The sequence below is a fragment of the Myotis daubentonii genome, chromosome 13 (genome assembly GCF_963259705.1).
Source record: "Myotis daubentonii chromosome 13, mMyoDau2.1, whole genome shotgun sequence".
Classification (NCBI taxonomy): Eukaryota; Metazoa; Chordata; class Mammalia; order Chiroptera; family Vespertilionidae; genus Myotis; species Myotis daubentonii.
The window spans coordinates 22,897,207-22,913,038 of NC_081852.1; the positions used below are offsets into that span (position 1 = coordinate 22,897,207).

Consider the following 15,832-nt stretch of genomic DNA (forward strand, 5'->3'; position numbering starts at 1 on the left):
GTGGCAACACCGGAGAAGAACGAAGAACGGGAGAGGCCAGGCCCTTCCCGACCGGCGCGGGCAGCCTCGGGCCAGCTGCGGAGTCTCCCGGCCTCGGTGTCCCAGCCGTCCCAAACCTGGGCCCCGGGGTGCACCCCTTCAGTCCTGCACCAACAAGGGGCTGCGAGTCCACGTTCAGGCCGTCCTCACCCCTCCCCACCCACCCGGCAGCACAGACGAAAGACACACAAAAAAATCAAGTCTTTATTGTTTGATTAGAGGGAAAAGAGGGGCGTGTGTGGGACACACCCAGCTTTGATTAGTCAGAAACTCCTGTTAACTGTGTACAAAATGAGCGTTACAAAATCACGTAAAAAACAGGACCAAGCGAAGGGCTCAAGGCACTGGAGGCGGAGGAACAGGCCCACCTGCCCCGGGGCATGGCCGAGGGTCGGGGCCTGGGTGTGCCCCTCCCCGCCTGCACCGCGGGGCACACCTGCTCTCCTCTCTCCCGTTCACAAACCACGGAAAACCGCCCCAGAGGGGCATGAGCATCCGAGGCCAAGGCACTGCCAGAAACGACTGGGCCCTGAGCTGAGCACGGAGCTTCCCCTCCCCGCGGCCCAGGCCACCCTGTTCCCCGTGCCCCGCGGCGAGCAGACACACGGGAGCTGGGGAGGCCTCAGGTTCCGTCCTCCAGGGAGGCAGTGGCCACGGGGGGCCCGAGCCGGCCACCAGAGCAAACAGCCAGGCTTTGTTCAGTGCCGCCCGGGGGAGAGGACCGCTGTCCTGTGCAGCGCCCACGAGGCGGGGCTGTGCTGGCACCGTCCTGCTGACGCCTGGCCCAGGCCGGCCCTAACTGGGGTAGCACATGCAGCATCCCGCGCCCGCCGCGTCCATGCGGGGCTTGGCGCCAGGCCCCAGCAGCCCGTCCGTGACCGAGTACTCCGTGATGATGTCTTCCACCCGCGTGATGTACAGGAACGTCAGCAGCACCCCTAGGAACTGAGAAGAAGGGCAGGCGGGTGAGGGTCCTGGGGATCGGGCAGCCCAGCCCTCTCTGGCAGCCCCGTTCCCAGAAACCCAGGCAGCCAGTCAGGAGCACTCATGGCACCGGTGGCCTGGAAACCCCAGGGCACGGCCTTCTCCCCAGCACCCCCACTGTCAGTAGCCCCACCCTGGGCCCTCCTCGGCCCTCCCAGGAAACCCCAGAGACCTCCTCTGTGCCCATCAGCAGAGGTTCCTCCATCCTGGGACTCCTGTCCCCACCCCAGCTATGCCACTCACAACCTGGAGGGCCTTGGGCAAGTCACTTAACGCTGCTGAGCCTCAGTTCCCTCCTCTGTAAAATGGGTATAACAGGACCTACCTCACAGGACAGGAGGAGGCAGTGCCGGGGAAGCACTCGGAAGAGATTTATGAGCAATGCTACTGCCATGCGCCTTCTCCTTCCAGCCCTCAGCCCTCCCAGGTGAGCCCAGCTTGCTGGTACAAGAGCCTTCTGCACCCGCCCCTGTGTATCTCCTCTGCACCCTGCAACCACCTGCCACCTTCATTGCGCCCACAGCCCGCCCACCACCCTGCCTCCCGCTCCCCACCCTGAGTGGAGCAGGGCCCAGCCCACCTGGGGAAGCAGGATGCCCAGCAGGAGGCCCGCCATGATGGTGTAGTTGTCCATGAACCAGATGAGCACGGCGTTGGTGCAGCCCCGCACGTAGATGACGTCCTGCACGCTGAGGCGCTGAAGGGAAAGAGCCCAGCTGAGCGCCTCCCCGGGCAGCACCCCGGTCCCAACGACCACCCATTTGAGGTCTGGCCAAGTCCCTCAGCCTCCCTGAACCTGTTGCACATATGCAGGCGAGAAGGTGGCTCCAGATCACTGAGTCTCAGGGGGCAGCTGTGTTCCCTGGAGAGCACGGGAGCGCTGTGGTGGTGCTGCTGGCGGTCACGGCGAATGGGGTTGGGGACCGAGGGACTTCAGAGCTCAGAGCCATCCTACTTCCCTGCCTGCCTGCTCTCTATGTCCCACAGGCACTCATGTGGGTGAAAACCCACCCATAGTTATCTGAGCCAAAAGCCTAACTCCAGGCACATACGAAAACCAAAGTGTGGTCTTGCTACATACACTGAATTCTGCAGAAGTGCGACTATGTAAATTAAAGGACGATTATAATTTCTTTTGTGTGGAACTTTATCGAGAATTGTTTACCATCTTACAAAACCATGTTTTTTAAAAATAATGCAAGTTGCCAACATGACAGCCGCCGCCCCTGTGCGCAGACACCTGACTGCGTTGTGTCTTCTGGGCATCGACCTGGTGCCTGAGCCCTTTGTTGAAATGCGTTATATGGTTATAAGTTGTTTTATTTCATTTCTCCTTCCATCTCGGTTAGATCAGTGTTACTTGTTTTGAAATCAGGTGTGTAGGTAGGTGACAGGTCATATTATCTGTGGATTTCATTTCAGGATAATATCTAGGGCATTACCAAGAGGTTAGTATACACACCGGCCATTGGGTCTGATGGCTTGAGGGCCACTGCCGGTCGAGGGCTCTACCGCTTACGTGTGGATCCAATCACCTTCCGGGCCCACCCCAAGCATGTGTTTCCAATGAGCTCCCAGGGCCGTGCTGCTGGCCTGGGCCGCACTGCGAGGACCGCTGCTCAGGGCGTCTCAGGCATCCGGTTCAGCTCCCTCTCAGCACTGCCCCGGCCTCTGTCCCAGCCAGGGAGCTACTCAGGAAGCTGGCCCAGGAGCGATCCTGAGGGCTCAGTCCTCCAGGGCCTCCTGGGTCCCGGGCTGAGAGAACCAGCGGGAGCCATCGGCAAATGGGTGCTCTGAGGGCAGAGGCAGGCTGGCGCTGGGCACGCCGGGCACGTGAGCGTGCCTCGCCCACAAGTCCAGCAGGCCCAGGCCAAGCCTGGCAGGCGGCCTCTCCCAGCCTAGGGGGCTCGTGGCGCCCTGAGCCCCTCTGTGCCAGTCCCTGGCTCCTGGTCACAGCCAGAGACGCTGGAAAATCTCAGCAGCCAGGAGCCCACCCCTAGGGGCCCCCTGCAGCCACCCTGGGGAGAGGACAGGAAGAGCCACCTTCTTGGAGACTTGGAAGACATTACCTCCTTGTCGATCGTTCTGTAGCCACACATGGTGTTGACGACTGCCGTCTGAAACAGAAAGGTGTGTCAGCTAACACTGAGGCGGTGCGCGCTGTCAAAGACACTCTTATCCTCCCGTTCTACGGAGGAAAGAGCCCAGGCGGAGTTGCACTGCCTGGTCTGGTTGCAGCTGAGATCCCACCCAGGCAGTCTGGCTGGAGTCTGCATCTCCACATCCCACCTCTAAGAAATGCCCACGGAGGGAAGGTGGGAAGGCTAGTTCCGCGGCACTTGGGTGGGAACCACTCCTCCATCAGCGGCAGCCCAGGAACCCAGAGAAAAGCGTGCCACCCCGGCTGCCCCACTGCGGCCTTGCCGGGGCACAGCTCTGCTGGCACGCAGATGCCCTGTCTCATTGGTCGGCTCCTCAAGGAAAACCCCAGACCACAGCCAAGACCCTGGCCAGTGCTGGGTTATCTGAGGGCAAGGCTGGGACCTCTGACCCACTGCCCCACCCCTGCAAACTGCCACCCCCACAGTGGAAGTGCCCCAGGTTCCTTATTGGGAAGAGAGTCCTTCTCAATAAGTCCCAGATGCTGACCATCTAGGTGCTGGGAAAGCTGTGTTCGGCCCTGGACTCCATCAAAGCCCTTCCCAGCAGGCGAGAGTTATAGGACTGGTGCGGCCCTTCCCATCATGCCTGTGGGCCTGTGCCATCTCCTTCTATGAGGTGAGAGAAAGCGAGATGCCCTGGTCCCGCCCCTCCACATCTGAGTGACAGCTGCTGTGGGTCAGGGTGCAGCAGGATGCAGGAGAGCAGCAGCATGGCCTCTGGCATCGTGGTGCCTGGTCCAGATTCCGCTGTCACTATGAGCTCTGTGACCGGCCTCCAGGTACTGTGGAGGGGCTGGCACATGGAGGCACTCGATACGTGTTTGCTGAATGAATGAATGAATGAATGAATGATGGGCTCCTCGGTCCTTTCCATAAGCAATGGTGATCGGTGAACCCACCTCTTGAGGCCGTTTTGAACATACAGTGAGATACACACTTGAAGTGTGTGTCCCAGGGCCGGGCACACAGGAGAGCCCAGGAGTGCCAGCTGGAGGGACTTTGTTTATAACCCCAGCTTCCGGAGAGACCAGGAAGGGCGTGACTCTCCTTCTTATAGGGTGTGTGGAACTCAGACATCACCCGGATCAGTCTAAGTGCCAGGGCCTGGTGTGTGAGCAACATAGCCTCAGTCTCAACCGTCCGCCCGGCGCCCTGGGACCCAGCATCGCCAGCATCCACGGAGCCTTCTGGCCCCTCCAGGCCTTGAACATGACCCCCATGGAGAGGGTCAGGCCGGGAGCAGGGACCTGAGGGCACAATGAGAGCGGGCGCTTCCCACCATTTGCCTGTTCATTCAGGCAAATACGGACGGAACACCCACCATGTGCCCATAACTGTCCTAGGTGTTTGGAATAAAGAAGAACTAATCCAAGTCCTCCCTTCATGGAACTTCTATTCTAAAGAGGGAGCCGTGAACATAATAATTTGGCAAACTCTCTGGTGTGTATCAAGGTGACAAGAGTGACTTCACGCTTCGCTGTGGTTCCAGCCCTGGAGGTGGGCCCGCAGCCCCTGCTGTGGGGAGCAGACAGGCAGCGGGCAGAGGCGTCCCTCACACAGGAGCCCAGAGCCCTCCCTCCACCCTGGGGTGAGGGGGCCTCGCCTTCCCTTCCAGGTAAGTTCCCCTCCAAGGAGGGGGGTAAGAGGCATCCAGGGGCTCTCCCAGGGTCGAGCCTGCCTGGGTTGGACCACAGAATCGGTATTTACAAGCCGATGTGAAGCTCTGTTGCTCCCAGCCCCCAGAGAGCCTGGTCCGCTGAGGCGGAGCTCCTGCCCCAGGTTAGCCCCTGAGGCCCAGGCAGAGAAGGCTCAGGCAGGAAGAATTCTCTCCCGGGGGAGGGACCAGTCCTGCCCAGATCCTCTAGGAAGCCCCGTTAGGACGTTTCTTTTCGAGTTGAGAGCAAGGGGAACCGTGGCTTTCCCTGGAGGACGGGCCTGCTTGCTTCTGCTAAGCAGTGCCAGGGCAGCAGGCCACACGGCCTTCCTTCGGCTGCCAGGGAGCGCCAAGCCACCAAACACAAGCCTCCTTTCCAGGGACTCCACAGCCCTTAGCTCAGCGGTTCTCAACCTGTGGGTCGCGACCCCTCTGGCGGTCGAACGACCCTTTCACAGGGGTCGCCCAAGACCATCCTGCATAGCAGATACTTCCATTGCGATTCATCACGGTAGCAACATGACAGTTATGAAGCAGCCACGAAAATAACTTTATGGTTGGGTCACCACATGAGGAACTGTATCTAAAGGGCCAGAAGGTTGAGAACCACTGCAGCGGATAGGTCAGTATTTCACATCTCCGTCATCCGGCCCTCCTACTTCAGAATATATTTCCCACGATTCCATTGTTTTAAGTTTAGTTTTTTGTTCTATGTGTTTCAGAACCTCGGCTGAATGCGATCGGATAAGACAAGTGGCTTCACACACAAATGGCACCGATTCCATCGAGGAAGGAAATACCCTCTTCCACATTTAGAGGAAATCATCCCAGTGCGGGGAACACGGGGAGCACACGGCGGGACCGGAGATCACGCAGCCAGGTGGCGGGCACCTCCCCACCCGGTGTCCCCATTCGGAGGCCAGCATCTGTGTCTATACTCCCAGCCTGACCTCTTCCCCCGGACTCCAGGCTCGTCTCTAACTACCACTTTGACAGTCCTACTGGCATGTCATACTGGCTCTCAAACCCCACATGTCCATGCCGAGCTCCTGACGTCCCCAAATTTGTCCCTATAGTCCTTCCCCTCGAGCAGTGGTAGCCCCACCTTTCTTGTAGCTCAGACCAAACTCTGGGAGTTCTCCTCAGTTTCCTCTCACCAACCCCCCACACCCCATCTGCCAGCAAACCCTGTTGGCTTACTTGCAAAACACGGTTTGCCTCATCCACTACCGCCACCTGCCCTAAGCCTTTGCCTCCTCCTGCCTGGTGTGGTGGATGCTGTGAGGAGCTGCCCAGCACCCCGCAGCTGCTGCTGGGAGGGGAGTGCTGCTGGCAGCAGCCCTTAGCTGTCAGCCCCCCCACGGTGACCTGTCACGTGTGGTTAATTTTGTGTTGACCGAGCTTGGCGGTGCCCAGATATTTAGCCAAACATTGTTCTGGCTGTTTCCAATGAGAACAACAGTTAAATCAGTAGACCAAGGACGGTAGATCGCCCTCCCTAATATGGGCAGGCCTCGTCCAATCAGTTAAAGGCCTGATTAGAACAAAAAGGCTGCTTGCCCTGGCGGCCATGACTCAGCTGGTTGAGCATTGTCCAGTGAACCAAAAGGTTGCCAGTTCAATGCTCGGTCAGGGCACATGGCCGGGGTTCAGGCTCCGTTCCTGATGCAGTGGTTCTCAACCTTCCTAATGCCGGGACCCTTTAATACAGTTCCTCATGTTGTGGTGACCCCCAACCATAAAGTTATTTTCATTGCTACTTCATCACTGTAATGTTGCTCCTGTTATGAATCGTAATGTAAATACCTGATATGCTATATGTGTTTTCCGATGGTCGCGACCCACAGGTTGAGAACCGCTGGGGGAAGTGCAGGAGGCAGCCAATCGATGTTTCGCTCACTCTCTCCTTCTCCCTTCCTCTCTCTCTAAAAATCAATTTTAAAATCATTTAAAAAAAAGGCTGCCCTTCCTCTCCCTCGTCCCTCCCCTCCCCCAATTTATAGAGAATGCTTCCAGCCAGACTGTCTTCAGATCTGAACTGAAACACCAGCTCGCCCTGGGTCTCCACCTGCCAGCCTTCAGCGAGGGCCCACGCCAGCAGCCCTCCTGGCTCTCAGGCCTTGGGACTCAGACTGGAATGAAGCATTGGTTCTCCTGAGTCTCCAGCTTGCTGACTCACCCTGCAGTTCTCAGGACTTCCTGGCAGAGAGACCAGCAAGTGCAAAGGCCCTGGGGTGGGAATGACCCGAGTGTGTTTGAGAAACAGCACGGAGATGGTTTGGCTGCAGCAGAGTGAGGGCTGGGGGCGGTGAGCATAGTAGCAGGTGAAGCCAGAGAAGTTATGGGTGCCCCGAGCTACCGTCAGAACTTTGATGTTCCCCGGAGTGACAGGAAGGGACAGGTTGGGAGCCAACTCCCTTGTTGGCTCCATGATTCCGTGAGCCAATTACACACTTACACACACACACACACACACACACACACACACATACACACAGGCACACGTCCTATTAGTTCTGTTTCTCTGCTGAGCAGAGCCAGCAGTCCCTCCCAGGTGGCACACGGGGCCACTGCAATGCCTGGTCACGGTGGGTATGAAGCCTCGGCCGCCGTGCCCCAGTGCAGACAACTCGGGGGATCCCCATGGATTCAGCTGAGGCTCCTACTGGGTCTGCATCGTCGCTCAGCTTCCCCCTCTGCCCAGCTCTGCTCCTGTCAGCTCCCTTACAGGTACTGACCCTGAGAGCACCTTCTACTGAGCCTCCTGTTCACTAACCCGAATCTCAGAGCCTGCTGCCCAGACAGCCTGACCTGTGACGCCTAGACCGCTGCACTAGCCTTTCACCCGGCTCCCTGCCTCCACCTCTGTCCCCACAGCAGCCAGTGGGAAAGCCCAAGTCAGAGCTGCCACTCAGCCACTGAAACCTGTCCCTTCCTGTCACTCCGGGGAACATCAAAGTTCTGACGGTAGCTCGGGGCACCCATAACTTCTCTGGCTTCACCTGCTACTATGCTCACCGCCCCGGCCCTCACTCTGCTGCAGCCAAACCATCTCCGTGCTGTTTCTCAAACACACTCGGGTCATTCCCACCCCAGGGCCTTTGCACTTGCTGGTCTCTCTGCCAGGCATGCCCGTCCCCCAGGGATGCATGGCTTACTCCCTCACTTCCTTCAGGGTTTTACGGAGAACCCACCTTCTCAGTATCTAAAATGGCAGCCCTCCATGCCCCTGCTTTACTTTTTACCCTTAGCATTTATCACCTTCTAACATCCTCCTTTATCATTTGTGTTGTCAGTTTCCCCACGAGGCCACCGGCCACATGCAGGCAGAGAGTCTCCGTGTGTTTGCCTAAGAACACACAGAGCACTAACCCCCAGAACCCAGAACCACGTCTGGCAAATAGTTGGTCCTCAATAAATACTTGTTGAATGAACTAAAATTGGGCTTCCTCGTTCCAACTTGGACATTCAGGTGCCACTGCCCTGGGTGGCGAAGTTCAGGATCATTTCCCATAGGCCCCCCAAAAACACTGGGCTCCTTCCCAGCACCCCCTGCCCAGAGCGCTCCCCTAAAATAGCAGCTACATTTCCAACACACCTCCCTCCTGGCCCAGCCTTTCTCAGGGCTCGTGCACTTGTCACTGGCTCCCCGACTCCTGGGCGAGGCCGCACCCACACCACCAGCCGCTCAGTTTACAGAACCCGCCAGTGGGCACGGAATGATGGCGACGTCCGAAGAGAAATTTTCCATGACTATCGGAGCATGAGTAATCGCGAAGCTCTCTGCCTCGTTCCAGCCCAGAAACCAGGCAGTTTTTGGACACATTAGTCAAACACAGCAGATTGACGAAGCCTCTGTCCTTCGTAAGCGGTGACTACACAGGACCGCCTCCCAAGTAGCTAAGTGGGTGAGAGGGCTGGCAGGCCCCTGCTGGCATTTACATCACCAGCCCCCCTTCCAAGCGCCTTGTTACTGATGATCACCAGGCCCTCCAGCCCTGGAGACGCCCAAGGCCAGCCCTGCTCTGGCCCTCCAGCTGCGGAGGCAGAACCGGCCACCCCCGCTAAGCTGCCCTGGCCGGAGTCCTCTCCTGCTCCCGCCTGGCTTGTCCAGGAGCCCAGAGCACAGCCCTGATGATGGCTGCCCGCCTGCCATCCCAGCCCCACCAACCTTCTGCTGCCTCAGTTTCCTCTCCTGTTCAGTGGGTAAAACAATAGTGCCGACCTCACAGGGTAGCTGACAGGACTAAGTGGGTTAATACAACTAAAGCACCTAGAACAGGCCTGCACAGGTGAGGCGCAATGATGCAGACTCACCACTGCTAGCGAAGGGAAGCCCCACCCCGCCGCCAGCTTCACCCCTGCAGGAGCCCTTGAGGCCCAGGAAGCCCGAACAATGACCACCACCTGTGGCCTATCCCACCCACCCACCCTGTCCTAAAGACGATGAAGGTGCCCGACCAGCGGGGTGGCCGGGGAGCAGGGAGTACCGTGTTTCTGAAGCAGCAGGTATAGGGCACCCCGCAGGCCAGGGGGCCGGGGGCGTTGCAGTCGTGGTACTGGTTTTTGCTCCAATCTCGGTAGTCTTCGCCGCCACAGCACTTGAACTGCGGGAGGAAGCAAGCAGGGAAGGGAGCTGCTGTGACCCCTGAGGCTGTGGGCAGACAGCAGGAGGGGGTCCTGGCAGGGGACGGTGCAATTTATGAGGTGGCTCCCCCTGGTCCCAGGAGTGACAGGGAGCACCTGAGCCGGGTGCTGTCAGGGCGAAGCCCTCCCCAGGCAGCATGGCCGCCCCGGAGGTGGAGAGCACCCCGTCACTGGAGAGGCATGCGAGCTGAGGCTGAGAAGCCTCTTGGTGGGATACCAGGGTGGTGACTAAGCACCGGGAGGCCAAGTCCTTCCTTGACAAGTGGATTCCATCTTCATGTCCCAGTGCAGGTGTCAGACCAGAGAAGTTGGCCTTTAGGGTCCCAGGGACTAGGATTCTATGGAAGCCACCACAACCCAGTGGCCCCAGCACTGCCTGCCTGCCTGCCCTTAGCAGAGAGGCACCCGCCTCCACCCTGCCCTGGGCTCAGCACGGAGAGAAGGCTGGTGCCATTCTCCCCTGAGAGGAGCTCCTCCCTGCATCTCCCCCTGGAGCGGTGCCAATGCCTGGGAGAGTAGTTACTCTTCTGGGGTGCAGTGTGTCCAGGCACTGTTCTGGGCACCGCAGGGACAGGGTGAGCAAAGCACACGGCCCTGCCCACCACGTGGGACACATTCCAGTGGAGGGAGTCGGAGTGCAAGCACAGCATGGAAAGGTCAGTGCCACAGCGCCGTGCACCAGGAATGTGAGCACCCAGGGACGGAGGGGGCGGGGCAGCGGCAGGTTAGGAGGTCAGGAAAGGCCTCTGAGATGACATTTAATCTGAACCATGAACAACAGGAAAGAGTCAACACGTGCAAAGACCCTGCACAGCAATGAGCCGGCTGTATTTCAGCAGCAGGCGGAGGCCAGCATGCAGGGCACAGCGAGGAGAGTGGGAGGGGTGAGGGTGAAGGGGCGGCACAGGCCAGACTTACAAAGCCTTGTGAGGCAGAACAGTAGGAGCTGGGATCGTATTCTTTCTGAGTGATGGGAAGTCACTGGAGGGCTTACCCAGGGGAGTGATATGGTTAGAGGGCCTGATCAGCCCACAACCTTTCAGGTTTTAGGACCTGAACGTGCCTCTCTGTGGTACAGCGCAAAGGGCATTTGCTTTGCAATCAGACAGACTCGAGTTCACATCTTCACACCACCACTCCCAGCTGTGTGACCTCAGGCAAGCTGATCAGCCTCTCTGAGCCTCAGATCCTCATCTGCAAAGCCGGATGAGAAATCCCAGCTGTGCACAGCTGAGCTGAGGATTATAAAGAGAGGCCGTGCACGATGCACCCAGCATAGGGCCTGACACCAAGTGGTGCCCAATGAGCATGAGTCACACCCCCACCCACCCTGGGAGAAATAAAATCCCCAACCAGCTCAAGGCTGGGTCCAATAAAAGCATCGCGTTCCACCCACCAGCCAGAGCTGGCAGGCACATCCCTGCCGAGAAGGGCCGCCCAGAGGCCGCACCTGTTGTGACCACAGGAAAGCCCTGAGCCAAGGGAGTGGCCACTGCGGGGGCCCTGGGTGCAGTGAGATGCTGGTCCGTCCCCACGGAGGGCTGTCACGGGGGTCAGGCCAGCAGAAGCCCCCCAGGCCATGACCAGGAAGTGTTGTCAGGGCTGAGCAGGCTCACAGTCCTCCAGCCCTGCCTGCCCTCACCTGGGAGAACATGAGGACGCTGGCACCTGCTGACTGAGGTCTTGCCCCATGCCTGGCACTGCTCTAAGCACTTCTGAATCAAGTCCAGGCAACCCCGCCAAGAGGAGGGGACCATCAGGATCCCCCAAGGCAGATGAGGAGCCTGAGGGTCAGGACTAAGTGAGATTGGTGTGTCTAAGCCAAGCAGGACAGGGGCCGGCCCTGCAGCTGCTATTGCGCTCACAGGCTTGGGCCGCCCTTGGGGGAGAGGGACAGCATCTCAAAATGACATCATCGCCATCCAAGAAGGGTCATGGAGGAACAGGAGAAGCCCTGTTCTGTTCCCGATGCCGGGGCTGGAATCAGGGAAGGGCTCTGTTCCCACCGGGGCTGACCTGGACTTGGCAGGGAGTGCCCTCCCGCCACCGAAGGAGCCGGCAGAAGGGACTTCTGAACTGGGTGGCTTAGAGCTCAGCTCACTCCCCTCTCAAGGAAGGAGGGTCTTTGCCCATTGGAGAGGGGCACCCTGGGACCCTGCAGGGTGGCCTGTAGCTACTCCGACCTTATTCCTTTTTTTTAGGGGGAGGGTCCATGGAACAGGTAGAGCAAGGCACGTGGGCAGAGGACTGGCTGAGAAGGCCAGCCCCGTTCTGGCTGGTCAGACACCTGCTTGGGAATGAATAAGCCACATCACCCCTCCCCCTCACCCTCTTGAGCAGGGTCCCAAGCGGGGGCCAAAGAGCATGGGTGGCACATCTCTGACTCAAAAAGCCCGGCTCACCTTCTTCTGAACAAAGTCCATGATGTTTTTGAAGTCCAGGTCATCATAGTAGTTCTTGATTCCTCTTCGAATGTTGTCGTTCAGAAAGTCGATGGTCTATTTAAAGAGAAAAATGACAAAAGAGCACCACACATACCCCAGAGACCAACCCAAGACTCCCCGGAAGTTCCCACTGGAACAGGGTGCCCAAGTGCCCGGGAAGCCCCCACCCCTGCCCGCACGGAGCACCCCCTCACTCCCACCCTGAACACTCTCGACCTCCCTGCCCACACACCCTCTCTGCGCCTCTAATGCCCATCTGATGCCTGGGTCCCTCTGCCATGTCTGAGCAGGAGGGACTCACCCCCTTTTCCTTTGCAGATCAAACAACCCAGGCCCTGAGAGGGGGCCCAGCTGGGGGTGCACAACCCCAAAGCAGCCATGGGGCTGGCGCTCAGCTGTCCCGGTTCCCAACCTGGTGTTCCTTCTACTGTCCAGAGACAGGCCTGAGCTGAATCTTCCCTTTGCCCCCCCGACCCCTCCACTCTTCTCTACTATCCAACCCCTTGTGTTACAGATAAGGAAGCTGAGGCCAGAGAGGGGGCCTGACTCTCCCCAGTTTGCAGAGCAGGCTGGTTAGGGGCCCAGCCAGGACAGGGCATGAGGTCTCTCGAGTTCCACGTGGCCCCTCCTCATCGCAGCAGGGCTCTGGCCCAGAGGCAAGGGCCCACCTCCTGGCTGGAACTGGGGCAAGCCCCACCGGGAAGAGCAAGAGCGCTGGCACGCCGCCCTCCCCCAGTCACCCCGGGTCTTCTGGATCAACGGCCTGGCTGTTGTGCTGAGATCCCGGAGCACAAAAGGCCCCATAGCGGGCGGGGTGGGGACGGGGATGTGGGCAGCCCAGCTCCATGCTCACAGGGACAATCGGGGCCTTCAGAGCAGGGAGGCCCTCGTATCATCAGAGATTGTGCGGCACAAAGCGGGCATTCTCGGCCCTGGAGCCAGACGACGGCCGGGGGAGGTGCCTGCGGGGACACTGGGGCAGCGGGGCCCTGGGGTCCAGGCCCAGGCCTGCCACTGCGGGCCCCGTCACAGCTCTTCCCCTCTCTGGGCCTCCGTTTCCCAGGCCTATGTATGACATCTTCCAGATCAAAGACAAGGCCGAGAGTGGCTGTCAGGCCTTAGGATCAAGAACAGTCCTGCAGCCACCAGGCCTCAGGCACTTCATTTAACATTTGAGCCTCCATTTCTTCCCCTGCAAAATGGAGAGGCATCCTCTGCCCCATAGGGCTTTGAGATCTAAATAAACTAAAACTACAGAAGTCCTTATGAAGATGCCAGGGACATAGCAGGTCCTGGTCTTGTTAGTAGATCTTTCTTCTTCCAGAGACACATACCCATGGCACCATTTCACTCCTATCACATCATCCGTGGAAAATGGCTAAGCCCAGAGGGAACCAAGGCCCCACGTCTTGTCCAAAAGACATACTTCAATGGCGGCAGCCTTGGGGCAAGAGCCAGTCCTGGCCGAGGACCCCTCACTAGCACCCTGCAGCCTGGAGAAGCCATGTGGCTTGTCCAAGGTCACCCTGCTGTCACTGGCAGGTTGAGGCTGACTCAAGGTGTCAAACTCTCCGCCTGATGCACTTTAAGAAGCCAAGTTAAGAAGCCACGGTTCAGTTTGGGGCCATCTCCCCCGCCCATCTGCAGTGTCAGGAAGAGACACAAAGGATACATCTGCCAGGTCCTTCCCGACACACCGCTCAAAGCCAAGGAGACGAAGGAGACCGGCGCAGGGAAGCTCTGGGGCAGCAGGAGAGCCCCCGGCTGCTGACGAGCAGCCGCCCCGGAGCAGACCTGGGAGCTGGGGAAGACTGGACGCAGCCTCCGCGGCCCGGGCCGGGCCTCTCCCGCCTGAAACCTCTGCACTCAACAGCCCATTCCCTGCACGTGTCTGGCGCTGGATCCTGGGGCCAGGGCTGGGTGGCCACACAGCCTGGGCAGAGCAGGGACCGCCTGGCTTTTCCAGCCTTAGGTGCCTGCTCCCCTGGGTGATCCTGGGCCATGGTTGGAGTGTCTAAGAAACAGGACACCAGGGCGGAGCCGGTCTGCCACCCCTGGTAGGACAGGGAATGAGCTCATGGATTGAGTGGCATGCCGCAGGGGCCCTTGGCTGAGCTGGGCCACAAGGGGCAATGTCAGTGTCAGGGACATGTCTAAGGCCACCTGCATGAGGGCGTGTCAACCGGCCTCCTTCCACTCTCGAGGCACTGCAGACATAGCCCTGGTCTACCACGTCCTTCTGCACCTGTCCCAGCCCACTGGCCACCTCCCAGCCCTCCACCGGGTCAACGTGCTAGAGATGGAGGGGAGGGGAGGAGGGCAGGAGGACCGGGCAGGTCTGCAGAGGGGATGCCCAGAGGCCCGAAGGGGAAAGCTCTCCCTCACTCTTTGGTGAGCAGCCCTGACCTCGCTCCCCAAACCATCTCAGTCTCTGCTCACCTTCCAAAGCTGCCAACTCCAAAAGAGGCCTGTGTGGGAATCAGGCTTTCCGTCTGGGGAGCCGAGCGGGGCCATGTGGGGAAGACAGGCCCCCCTGGAGGCCTCCAGACACGGGCAGGGGAAACAGATGGTCCCCGGCTCCGTGGACAGCAGCTGCCCCAGTTCCCAGCAGGGACCTCTCTGCATGTGTGTGCACTGCCTTTGGCACTGTGTGTGTGTGCCTGTGTGCGCATGTGTGTATGTCTGTGTCTGTATCTGTGTGGTCTCTGTGTGGTCTCTGTGTGTGTGTGTATGTGCACTTGTGTGTCTGTGTCTGTGTACGTGTGTGTGTGTGTGTGTGTGTGTGTGTGTGTGTGTACAAGGAGATGTGTAGGACAGTCAGGTGGTCCCTATGCCGTGATGGGTTTGGGGGGTGGGTGGGAAGTTCCAGTGAGGCAGGTGAGTTGCCCTGTTCATTATGACTGTGGGGAGCTCTGCTGTGTTTGGAGAGATTGGGGGTGCCACCCAGAGGATACGCCTTGTGGAGCATGGCAGGGAAGAGACAATTCTGGCTTCCTGTGCTGCTCCCAGAGGCAAACACACGCATGTCACACACGCACGCACACACACACACACACACACACACACACACACACACACCAGCAGGGCAGCTCCAACAAGGACTAGAAAACCACCTTTCACAAACCGCTGGCATGGCCTCAAGGCCGTGTGGCCCAGGCTAAATTAAGCAAACGGTAAGCAAACATCAAAGGGCCGTTGTGTACGCCACCAGGTTCAAGCTAGAGAGTTCTTTCTTTCAAATCTAGTTTTAAAGGCATCCGAAGCCTCCACATCGCCCCTCTCAGCAGAAACGCTTAGGGTGTTTGTAAATCAATGAGGAACTGGAAGGGGTGGGGGGCAGTGGCAGCAGCTCCCCCAGGCTGGGAGGCTGGAGGAGCAGGGAGAGGAGGGAGGGAGGGAAAGGGCCGGAGCTGCCCAGCAGGAAGGCGCTGTCCTGGTCTCCTGGCTTCCTGGAGGCTGCCGGGCTCCATATCAGCTTCTCAAACTCAAGGCCAGGGAGGCCGGCTGCTGGCAGCCCCGTTGGAACCAATGCCAAGCTGGTTCTCAGAACATGGAACCAGCACCTCATAGCCCTGAGCCAGCCTCTCTGGGCTTCCCTCAGTCCCCTCAAAGGTGGGGACTCGTCCTCTGGCCCCCAGGCCCCAGGCTCTGCTCCAGCCCTGGACTGGCCCAAGCTGACAACTGAGGGCCAAAGAGAACCCAAGAAGCAAGAACAAAAGGAGAGGAGAGCTGCAAGGCTGTGGGAATGCCTGCCATTCCCACCCGCAGGCCTGGCCGAGGCCACAGGTTTAACCCCTGTGGCGGGAGAGGCTCTGCTTCCGTTTCCCAGGTATTTGGGGCTCCAGCTCTCACTCCCCGATGGCTAGCCATGGTGGGGTGCACCAGCAGTGGAGTCTGGCCAG

At 59.1% G+C, this 15,832-nt stretch overlaps 1 protein-coding gene across 1 annotated transcript in view; it reads right to left on the minus strand.

Annotated features, from left to right (window-relative positions):
- Nucleotides 1-225: 225 nt before the first annotated feature.
- TSPAN15 (tetraspanin 15) overlaps nt 226-15,832 on the minus strand; it is a 48,692-nt gene continuing 33,085 nt past the window's right edge. Inside the window, exons 4-8 of the mRNA XM_059662502.1 lie at nt 11,889-11,984; nt 9,330-9,446; nt 3,093-3,140; nt 1,604-1,720; nt 226-984 (exon numbers count right to left, since the gene is read on the minus strand). Of these exons, the coding sequence (XP_059518485.1) occupies nt 835-984; nt 1,604-1,720; nt 3,093-3,140; nt 9,330-9,446; nt 11,889-11,984 (528 nt within the window). The 3' untranslated portion in view covers nt 226-834. The remainder of the gene's footprint in view (nt 985-1,603; nt 1,721-3,092; nt 3,141-9,329; nt 9,447-11,888; nt 11,985-15,832) is intronic.